The sequence below is a fragment of the Artemia sp. Qi Xiang Cuo genome, chromosome 19, assembly GCF_049724085.1.
Source record: "Artemia sp. Qi Xiang Cuo chromosome 19, ASM4972408v1, whole genome shotgun sequence".
In the NCBI taxonomy this organism is placed as follows: domain Eukaryota; kingdom Metazoa; phylum Arthropoda; class Branchiopoda; order Anostraca; family Artemiidae; genus Artemia; species Artemia sp. Qi Xiang Cuo.
Genome location: NC_142812.1, coordinates 46178670 through 46191632, shown reverse-complemented (window position 1 = coordinate 46191632; position 12963 = coordinate 46178670). Strand labels below are relative to the sequence as shown.

At 36.5% G+C, this 12963-nt stretch overlaps 1 protein-coding gene across 1 annotated transcript in view; it reads left to right on the top strand.

The window, feature by feature from the left end:
- LOC148940917 (protein tolkin-like) overlaps window positions 1–12963 on the top strand; it is a 267546-nt gene that overhangs the window by 210318 nt on the left and 44265 nt on the right. The window contains exons 7-8 of the mRNA XM_089105473.1: window positions 2482–2733; window positions 8264–8386. Of these exons, the coding sequence (XP_088961599.1) occupies window positions 2482–2733; window positions 8264–8386 (375 nt within the window). The remainder of the gene's footprint in view (window positions 1–2481; window positions 2734–8263; window positions 8387–12963) is intronic.

Sequence of the window (12963 nt, the reverse complement as noted above, 5' to 3'; positions counted from 1 at the left end):
TATCTCAAAATTTCGATCGTGTGACTTTGGGAAAAAAATGAGCGTGGGAGGGGGCCTAGTTGCCCTCCATTTTTTTGTCACTTAGAAAGGGCACTAGAACTTTTAATTTCCGTTTCAATGAGCCCTCCCACGGTATTCTAGGACCACTGGGTCGATACGATCACCCCTAGGGAAAAAAACAACAAAAAAAACAAAAAAAAACAAATAAACCCGCATCCGTGATCTTTCACATATATACACACACACACACACACACACACACGTAAACACACATACAAACACACACACACACACACACACACACACACACATACACACACACACACACACACACACACACACACACACACACACACACACACACACACACACACACACACACACACACACACACACACACACACACACACACACACACACACACACACACACACACACACACACACACACACACACACACACACACACACACACACACACACACACACACACACACACACACACACACACACACACACACACACACACACACACACACACACACACACACACACACACACACACACACACACACACACACACACACACACACACACACACACACACACACACACACACACACACACACACACACACACACACACACACACACACACACACACACACACACACACACACACACACACACACACACACACACACACACACACACACACACACACACACACACACACACACACACACACACACACACACACACACACACACACACACACACACACACACACACACACACACACACACACACACACACACACACACACACACACACACACACACACACACACACACACACACACACACACACACACACACACACACACACACACACACACACACACACACACACACACACACACACACACACACACACACACACACACACACACACACACACACACACACACACACACACACACACACACACACACACACACACACACACACACACACACACACACACACACACACACACACACACACACACACACACACACACACACACACACACACACACACACACACACACACACACACACACACACACACACACACACACACACACACACACACACACACACACACACACACACACACACACACACACACACACACACACACACACACACACACACACACACACACACACACACACACACACACACACACACACACACACACACACACACACACACACACACACACACACACACACACACACACACACACACACACACACACACACACACACACACACACACACACACACACACACACACACACACACACACACACACACACACACACACACACACACACACACACACACACACACACACACACACACACACACACACACACACACACACACACACACACACACACACACACACACACACACACACACACACACACACACACACACACACACACACACACACACACACACACACACACACACACACACACACACACACACACACACACACACACACACACACACACACACACACACACACACACACACACACACACACACACACACACACACACACACACACACACACACACACACACACACACACACACACACACACACACACACACACACACACACACACACACACACACACACACACACACACACACACACACACACACACACACACACACACACACACACACACACACACACACACACACACACACACACACAGCTCGAGAGCCCCACATTGGTAATCACTGTCATAAGGTAATAGGTTGTATGATAAATACGCTATAAATTATTCCGTGGTTATCTTTTTAAGTTAGATAGTTTAAATAATTGATTTGTACCAACAATGAAACACTGCAACATTATGGGACAATTGAAAAACACATTGTCCATTTAAATCATCACAGCCCCTCCCCCTCCCGCTTCGAAACTTGGACACCTTCTTGGGTACCTTGGAATTAACTACTTTGTTGCGAATGATTTCATTGTGTTTTTTTATGATCTTACTGTCATATCTTTCCAAAGTGCGATAGAGTTCATCAAGATTGACAGGGGGTCTGCTATTCTTTCAAGTAAACTACTTTCTGGCGGTCCAAGTTTTACTATCGATCTTTAGCGCCGTCACGTCCTTCCCCTACTCTCTTAACCCCCCCCCCTTTTCTTTCTCTCTCTCTCTCTCTTTCTCTTTCTCTCTCTCCCGCTCTCTCTCTCTATACTCGCTCTCACTGCCCCTATTTTATCTTTCTCTCACTGTTTTCCTTGAACTTCATTCTGGTATCCCTTTCACTCTCCTAAATTTAATACTTTTTCAATGATTTCTGACAGTCCCTCCACTTAGAAATCCGATTGCAATAACCTTTATATTAACTATTTTATAGTGTATAATTACTTTTACCTTGCGTGATCATCTTTTTATATCTTTGTAGAATGTGGAAGGACTCTTCAAGAAAATAAAGGTGCGTTTAAGTCTCCGTTTTATATGAATTCTTCAACAGAAAATTCAGCTAATTCTTTTGTCATAGAAGAAACTGGTGAAAGGTGTGAATGGCGCATAACAGCGACACACGGAGAACGAATTGTCTTGAACATATCTGATATGGACTTGCATCACTCGGATCATTGTCGAAGTGATTTCCTCGAAGTAAGAGATGGTTATTGGCACAGGTCGCCTTTATTAGGTAATTCATTATTTAAATAGTATGTTCAACGTTTTAAAAAGTCCATTTTAGTAGTGTGGTTTGTCAGTCAATTTTTTTTTTGTTTACTGGATAAAGTGGATGTAAATTTTCTTTAGAGGGACCCACATTGAAGGAAGGCTTGTTTTACGCCCTTATCAAGGAAATTTCTCTATGGCACTAGATATTTCGGAAAACATTAGTTTTTGAAATGATTGACAGCCAGGAAGGTGAGAACTTACTAATAGGAAACAATTATAAGTAAAAGTGAAAACACTAAGTGCTTGAAATTTCATATTGCTGATTCTAGAAATTTTGCAATTTGTGGGAAATGGCATCCCTTCCCCTCAAAATGGGATCCAGCGTTAGTTTTTTCCTTCCCCTCAAAATGGGATCCTGCGTTAGTTTTTTTCTTGATGCAACAATATGGTAAATTATTAAAATCCTAGTTAATTACTCAAACTAAATCTGTTAAGGGAATTTTGTTCTAGCAAGAAACCAGGAAGGACGATGTCCAATTGGGGAATAAAACGCTCTAAAAAGATATTGCCTAGAGTAGATGGGGTTAATTTTGAAGAAGCTTAGAGGATCTCACTGGCAAAACCAAATAATAATCTATTTTTAGCCCACGCTACCTACAAAAATGACATTTGGAGCATGAAAAAAAAAGAACAAAATATACTACATCAAGGGTATACCCAGGATTTTTGCTCTAGGGGGGGAAGTATTTTTTTCACTGGAGGGCTACAAAATATTTTTAAAAAACGTCAAGAATTTGTTATATGTAAATATGTTACGTTTTTACGAGTCGGACAAAAATTTTGGGAGTTCAAATACCCTACTCCCCCCTAGATACGGTCTAGCACTACATACATGAAATACTTGACAATTTGAAAACATATCACTCGTAGAGTGTAATAAAAAAGAAGAGAATACGCTACAATTACTCAACAATGGCATTAACAGAACAGACGGAATAAGGGATGATGGAATTAAAATGGGTAAAAATCTGAATTTAATAGCTTTCCATGCTGCACGACCAGCTTTACTGTTACATCAGTTACTCCAAGCTTACGAACTATTGTACTATTACTATGCCAAGTAAAGTAAAATTTTACAATATCTAAAATAAAGAGACCATTTTTACTTAAAATCTTTCGTCTTTAAAGGGAGGGGGGGGGGGGTAAAGACCAGAAAAGTAGATGATAGAATGATCAAAAGAAGTAGAATAAAGCCTACTCAGTTCACGTCTGTTATACTTACCTTGATTAGCAATTTACATCATATAAATATAAGAATAATATATCACAAACTGTTGATACGTACTTCTCTCAATTTCTTAAAATTATAACAATCAAACAGTTTATGGTAACAAACTGTAAATAAGGAGCGACTCGGCCCAATAACAACCAAAACTCTAAGAAATAGAATTTTGATAACTATTGATACATAAAAAGAATTGGCTTTTTATGCTGATTCATTAAGGTTAATGCTACCCTTCAAAACCTACAAGCCTGAGAAAATTTGCCATATTTACTAAAAAAGGGAAAACATCCCCAAAATGTCAAGGAATTTTAATGAAAATCGCAATTAGAGACCGCATTAGAGAATCATACTGTAGAAGTTTCAAGCTCCCATGAACACTGTAGAATTTTGTATTTTTTGCCAGAAGAAAGATCATGGAAATGTATTTATTTATATATATATTTTTTTCCCCAGGGGCGATCGCGTACCGAATCAATTGTCGTTGAAGATCGGGAGAAGGGTAATTTGATACTGGAATCAAAAGCTGGAATAGCGCACTTTTTTAAGCAACCCAAAAGATTGGAGGGCAACAATTCCCGCTCCCACGTCCTTTTTACCCCAAAACCAATTTGATCAGAATTTTTAAATAGCCATTTTGTTCAGCATTGTTGAAATTTCCAATAACTGTACCTTCTGTGTATGCCATGATTCCGCAGCCCCTGGGGAAATGGCCATAATTTATGAAATTTGCCCAGTGTTTACATATAGTATTTGTTTTTGGGAAGCATACAGAATTTTTCAGGGGGGATTTTCTGCGGAGTGGATAGATATTTTCCATGGGCGAAGTAATTGGGGTCGAATTTTCCAGGAAAATTTTCACAAGGGGTTAATTAGCCAGAATTCCTGTGAAAAATTAATTTTATTTGTCTTAATTTTTCTTTGAAGACCCAATTTTAGATGTGAAGATGTTCCGGGGGAGTCTCACGGGGAAATTTTCAGTGGGATTGGAATTTTCTGGGGGACTTTCCCATGGGGGTAGATATTTTCCTTGGTGGAAAATCTCCATGGAAAATTTCTTGTGGGAGAAACTTAACAAGTTTTTTTTAATGAAAGTGAGGAGAATTTTTCAGGTGGAATTGTCCGCAGGAAATTTTGGAACCGTCAGGGGAGAATTTTCTGGAGAGGAGTTTATGTTTAAGAATTTTTTTTGGAGGAATTTTTGTTGAGGGTTGGAGAGTTTTTAATGGAGGGGTGGGGGCAGATTTCCCCAGCATTATTTGAAAAACAATAAGAAATTATATAAAAATACATTTTATTTCTCAACTGACAGTAAGCAACAACATTAAAACTTAAAAAAACACAAATTATTTCGGATATGATGGGGACTGCTTCATTAAAACCTCGCTCTTTACGCTAAAGTTTGACTTTTAACTAAAATCTCTAAGAACGACTTGTGAAACACATGGGCCGTTTAGTTGATATAAGAAGCTTTAATAAAAACTTTAGCGTGAAGAACAACGTATTGAGGAGGGGAAAACCCCCTAATATCCGGGATAATTTTTGTTCGTTTTAAGTGTTAATGCTGCTCCTTACTTTCAGTTGAAGAAAACTAATTTTTTTAATTTCCAAAAAAGCGCGATTGTTGGTAACTTATCAAGCTTCTTTTAACTTTTATTTTAATTTTTACTTTTCTCTCATTATAGCCATTGATAGTGGGATCAAGCTAGATTTTCGCGTTTTGATTATTATTTGGTTGTTATTATTATTTGTATTAATATTTTTTTATTATTATAGGAATTATATTATAAATACATATACATGAAATATGCATATATTATATGTATATTATGTGTTATACGTGTTATATATTATTTGTTACTAGTATTTGCTATGTTTGATTGCTATTACTATTATTGTTTGAAATTATTATTTGATGTACAATCGCTCAAACAAATATGTAAAACTCCTGAGTTAATTCTTCCGGGAAATATGAAGCATTTCTTCCTCAACCTCTCCAGGCACCCCCGTTTCAGAACAATACTTGATAACAGCCACTACTATGGTATGACGTAGGTAGTAAACGTGTCTACTTTTACGTAGTCACTTCTACTCTTAAGAAGCGTATTTAATAGTACATTTCTAGCTGGGTACCCAAAGAGGCTAGAGTAATTTTTCGCTTCTCCTCCACCTTGAATTGCTGGAAATATTCAAAGAGAATCGCATTTTTTTTTTTATACTGCTACTATTACCAACTCACCGTAGCATCTCCGCACGTCTCTCCTCCACCCTAATCTATTTAAAGTTTTATTTACCCTCTCATTAAGTTCAAATTTTCTTTAGATCCTCCCGTATGACCTCTCCCTACCCTAGTCAGAGGCAAGGGTATAGCTCCAGAATTTTTATTAGGGGGGGGGGTCAAGAGTGATCTATATCTAGATGCTCAAGGGGCATGGGTTATATAATATTTTTTTCCAAATTGTTGGGGAGCAACTCCCCCTTGACCCCCCTCCCCCCAAATGACGCCCTTGGTCGGAGGCAACCTGCTTTTGTTTGGCCCCAGATGGATAGCCAAAAAAACACTATCTTTGACAATGTGCCATTCTTCCTGCGTAAAGCGTGTCCTAAGCATCTCAACCTGTCTTTCATTAGAAAGAAAGAAAGAATTCTTTAAGATTTTATGATAGTATGATTAAATTACAGTCGTATTTCAAAAACAGAACTTTTTCAAACTTCAATTTTAGCCCTTTCTCAAGAAGTTCTAAATTCCTTGAAATTCTTCGTTACGACCTCTTCTCACCCTATTCGAGACGACCAGATTTTAGTTTGGTCCTAGATGGATGTCCGAGAAGGCTGTTTTCTGGCAATCTGCCATCCATCCTTCCCAAAACCTGCCCTAGCCTCTTAAACCTTTCTCTCGTTATAGCCCTAGAAAATGGGATAGAACCACATTTTTGTATAGATTTTTGTTTGACATACGGACAGTCAAAGGGAAGCCAAATCCGTGGACAGTTCCTCTGGAAAACAGTCCAAACAGCATACAAGATAGCACAATAATTATGCTTATCGAATAAGTAGACTAATTGCAATAAGGTATATTGACTACAGAGGATAAGTAAGTAAAAAAGTAAGTATGACGGCACTAGACCCTTAAGGTCCCAACTGGCGGTGCTGAACTCTGTTTCGTGGCCCTTCAGCCAGGAAGTGCAATGGAGGGCTGGGGGCCAGCCACCTGGCATTTTCGTGCACCCTTCCTGCTTACCTTCCCCAGATTTCTCCAGGTACCCATTTAGAGCTGGGTCGACTCTGGCTAAGCTTACAAAGTCGCACCAATGACCCGCGTCCCAAACCAAATAACTGTCAACGCTAGGGATCGAACCCGTACCCCCTGGACAAAGAATTCTCAACCCAGCGCACGTCCACTTAGCCAGGACGGCTCTATGGAACCATCGGAGGGGAACATTGTAAGAAAAGTAACCATAGTATTTGGAAGAGCATAATATAAGAAATGTAATGGTAGGCCTATATTATTACTTTTATTAATTTTGCACTCCTTTTTCTTTTATTTCTTTTATTGGTAAATTTTGCGATTTACTCACTAATGAGATAGCTAAGGAATAAATATGCCATTAGATTTAAATTTCATCCTGAATGCGAATATAACGTTTTTTTGCGTCGGAAATGAGCTTTACCCCGCCCCCTAATGAGAAAATATATACACTGAGCTGTATATATACAATGAATTTTCACTGTTTTGACAAACTGTTAAATCAATTTGAAGAAAAGTATGACTTACGGAGAATTCATTGCATATATACAAATCAGGGCAAGGGCGCAGCTACAGTGCCGACACCTTGGAACTTATGGGTGTCTTTAGCGTCTTAATTTAGCTTATGTGTCCACGTTTGTCGGCATACTGGACGGTTTTATCGCACCTTCTTTACTATCACCCCCCCCCCCTACAAACTCAAAACCCTAGCTTAGCCCCTGACTCAGGATATATATTTGCACATTAGGGGGTGGGGATATGGGTAAAGTTTGTTTCAGACTCAAATGGATGCTATATTTAGATGCAGGATGAATTTCCAATGCTAAAGGAGTGTCTACTTCTTAACTATCTCATTAATGAGTTAATCAGAAAATTCACCCTTTTATTTCCTCCTTTGTTTTCTTGAGCGCCCACGTTGACCACTGTACCTTCCAATATTCTAATCTTGAGGTGAGTTTAAAAGTTGATAGCGAATTAGCTCAATTAAGATCATTGTTATTATTATAATAATTTATATTTAAGGAAAATTTTGTGGCACAATCCAAAACTTGGAGCCAATCATTTCAAACGGAAATCGCATGCTTGTTACCTACGTCACGTCAAGCAAACATCTTGGTCATCGAGGATTTGCCGCTAGTTATGAAGGTAATTTTTTACTGTTTTCCAACAGTCTCATTAACCACTTTCCCAAAATTTTCAGCTATTCTGAGAATTAGGAGCAAAAGCAGGTATATTTCTTAAGTAAGTGGATTTTAGGCAATTTATCAATGGAAAAATAGGCTGATAAATAACACAAACATACATCAAGTGACAAAAAGCTGTTATACACGTTATATGTTTCTACGTTTAGTAGCAAAAAGCTCAAAAGAATTTGGACGTCAGAAAAAATCACAGCGAAGTTTTAATTTTGGAAAAAGTTCAGTTTTAGTAACTTTAAAGAAGGGCAATTCTTCGACTGTCGTGAAGTTTGAAGTTGAACTCTAAAGAATTTATTATTAAGGAAGTTTATTTATATAATTATTGTGCTTTTTAATGTTTACTTTACTAGTAATATCTTATGCTATTCAAATTAGTTTCTGTTATGCACAACTAATCTTACTTTAAATATAACTATTTAAAATAATCGATAAAAAAATATTTATAATATTTTATTTGTATTTAGCGTAGTGCTATAAGTTATACTTAGATTTATTAAAAATAGATTAATAGATAACACAAAAAATCTTATTTTTCAATGATATAAAGGCGTAAAGATTTCTCAGGAAAAAAAAACTGCTGAGAAATTTTAATCTTAGAAAAAGAAGCTTATTTTTAGTAACTGTCCACAAGCTTAATTTCGTAACTGTTAAGAAGTTTTATGTTCTAAATTGGACGAACCTGGTGCCACGCACTCACAACGTACGTCCAGCACTCACGTATTTTCTTCCAACGACTCAATACTTTATATTTACTCACGATAAGCTGACTTTTTAACAGAAAAGGCTACGTTTTTTAGCCAACTATCTAAAATCCTTCACATATAGGCATTTAACGATGCAAGTTCCTTGAGTGAAGCCATCTAGCAGCAAGTGAAGTAAAATCGCATGACCTTAAACCGCTAACTCAGTGTTCAAAATATATCTTTTTTTTTAATCAAGCTTTATTGAATTTAATGAATCATCGGAAATTGCGCTCAAAATGAGCGTTATTTCCAATAAAATTTGTAGCTTGAAGGCTAGGGGCAAATTAGACGTATTGAATAAATTTGGTAGTTTTTAGTTTAAAAAATGCTATGTCTCACCAGCTCTTTTTATAAGAAATAGTGTCAAGAGAACAAAAGAAAAGAAAAAAAATATTATTGGGGCCGTGTTGTAAAAGTAAACAGAAATCTAAGTCGATCTTTTTATTATTATTAAATAAAAAAAAATCTTTTTTAACTGAAAGCAAGGAGCAACATTAAAACTTAAAACAAACAGAAATTATTACGTATATGAAAGGGGCTGTCCCCTCTTCAACGCCTTGCTCTTTACGCTAAAGTTTTTTATTGTTTTAAAAAATAAAGTTGTGAAACAGAGCCAAACTTTAGCGTAAAGAGCGAGGTGTTGAAGAGGGGACAGCCCCTTTCATATACGGAATAATTAATGTTTGTTTTAAGTTTTAATGTCACTCATTACTTTCAGTTAAAAAAACTTGTTTTTTTATTTAATTTCTGAACATCTTGAATTAATGCAGCTTTGATTTTGGCTAACCGTACATGAATAATTAAAACGAGATTTGGATATTAATTTTATTTTTTGTTTGGCTAAATGACTTTCTCGAAGTTTTGATCTGACGTAACTTACGAATTAACTTACGTGAAGAACTTCTATATTCGTATATTTTTATTACGTATATTAGGGAGTTTGCCCCCTAGTCAATACCTCGCTCTTTACGCTAAAATTCAAATTTTTTTCTAATTTCGTAAGAATGACCCCTTAATCACAAACGCCGTTAATTAGAATAAATAGCTCTGATGAGAGTACAAATAAAACTTTGAAATCTTTATATATTATTTAAAGATACAATACAAATATTGTAAATTTTATTTTATGTTTATCTCTATTCACAATGACAATGATTTTTTCTACTATCTGATGTGAAAATTTTCATCCTACAGTAATTACATCCTTAAATGTCATTCTTGAGAACGGTCTATTCTACTGGGCTTTGCTAGAGTTTGAGAGAAACTTTTTATTATTTCTTTAAAGGTAACTGAAGACTTTCTATTATTTCAAATATGTTTTAGACAAAATATGATACCACAGAAGAATTGTTAAAATAGATGCGCATGTGAAACGATCCAACTTTTGCTTCGTTTGTATGTAAATACAAACACTAAAGCATTGAGCACTGAAGAAGGCTTGGCGGAGGTCTTTGTCGAAATATCTGCCTATTTTCGCTTTATATTGTTCCACTGGCTGACACTACCCTCGCTTTTTCTCGGGTTTATATTTTTAATTTTCACTTATTATTTTTTCTTTTTATTTATCTTTTTTGTTTCATTCGTTTGTATGTTTTATGAAAAACGGTCAGAAACAGGAAAATTTGCATACAGTCCCTAAAAATTTTTGAAAATCAGAAGCTAAGTTAATTACTCAAAGTACGTCAACACAGCAATTTCGTTTTAAGTTAAAATTTTTTATATTAAAGAATAATGCTAACATACTTTAAGTATTATCTTGTCATTCTGATCACATATCTTTAATTTAATTTAAACTGCTCCAATTGTGTTTTTAATCAAAACTAAATCGATTCCACTCGATTGAGTTATATGAAGTTTTAAACGAATAAAAAAGAAAGAGCAGTTTTTAAGCAGACAAGCTCGTAGAAATTGGAAAAAGATTGGAAAATAATACATGTTAATTGGTTAATTATATTAGAAATAGAAGGAATTTCAGGAAACATTATAGACATCTTGAGATTGGGAGGGGGAAAGAGCCTCTGCAGGCCTTGATCTAAATTTTTGATCAGTCAGATCCAAGATTCTGACTATTCAGACTTGGTGTTTATGGAGCTTGAAAATTAGCACAAGATTAGCTTCAGCATCTATACACCGCTTAAATGAGTGTGTTAACACGAAAGATTTGATTGGTTCAGGAACATAGATACAAATAGTTTCAGCTACAAATTCAACGGATTGGTTCAGCTGCAAATGCAACTGAATTCAGTATTAGATCGAATTGAATATTGGTGTGATTCCAACCAATCGGATTCAACATTCCAGCCGATGATATTGTAGATTCCAAACGATCAGATATCAAATTCAAAGAGTTGAGAATTGGTCCACGACCCAGTCCACGGCTGGGTCTAATGTCTGAAGCCCGTTTGAACGAGTCTGATACCTTACAAAATGTTAATTTAACAGACAGTGGTTTAAACGTCAAATTAAATGGATTTGAATATACTCATTTACGAAGAGAATAGAATCCATCCCCCCATCTTAAATCGAATTCTCTATTCATACACTTTAATTTTCTGTATTCGATTTTTTTTTTTTTTGTTCAAAAATATAACTGTCACCAAAAAGGAACATATTGTAAATATTTGGCCTATTTACCAACTGAAGAAAAACGCCTAACTTCAAGCTCTAGCCAATTCCCCCAACTGAAGAATCCGGTGTTCTAACACTGAGCTAGCCGGGCTTATTTTGTTAGTTTTACACCTTTGATGTAGTTATATATTAAAATAATTTGGTTTCATTTGCAAATTTACGGAAATGGCCACGTCTGGCTGACTTAGATAGATATTTTACTACTGACTGAACCCAAAACCCGCTACTTCACATCTACAACTACAAAAAAAAAAATTTTAATTGGAAATAAAAGAAATGAAGAATAAACACAGCAAAATACAGAAGGGAGAAAAAAACACTGATAAAATAAAAAGGAAGAAAAAAGGACTGCAATCTAAATAATAAGCATATCACTGTAGAAATTAATTCTGAAAATTGATCAAATTGGGCCGTATCAACGAGAAATTGAATTATTAAGATCTGGCTGACTTACTGAGCAATAAACTGTAACTAGCCTGTTGCTGAAAACAAGCTGACGAGTCACTGTTTGCGTTAAATTGGGCTGAAGATAAAAGGCCTGATTTTTACAAATTGGAATGAGAAAATCCTTTCCCTTTCTTAAAACCAGGCTTTGGTTCCGCTTTTGAAACTTTACTTGTTTTTTTTTGCTTTTTTTTCTTACGAAGTTTTACTAAAAATCCAACATTAAGGATTTAAAGTTAAACTTTTTAAAGCCTGTTTTGAATTTTCCAAGTCCCATTAGGTAACTATGGCCTGTGAGTATCGCCAGGGGCGCAGCTTGGGTTATGAGCTTGGAGGGGGGTGATATAAGGAATGTGCCGACAAAATCGTCCAGTGTGCTGACAAATGTTGAAACAAAAGCTAAATTAAACTAAAAACATAAGCTTGGAACTTTTGAGCCCCCTCCCCTCTTAGCTGCACCCCTGACTATCGCTTGTAAATTTAAGTGCTATGATGCCCATGTTACAGTGCTAAAGATTCTTTTGTATTCAGTTCCCTATTTTCTTTCCAGACGATAGTAAAACGCTCCCAGTAAATATTCCCTTTTAGGGAAAAAGAAAGAAAACGATATGAAAAAAGTTGATTGCTAGTTTTATGTATATAAAAGCGTGACAATTGTGGGGAATATGTTAATCAAATGAAAGCAGAAACTTATCATCTTGGTGAATTT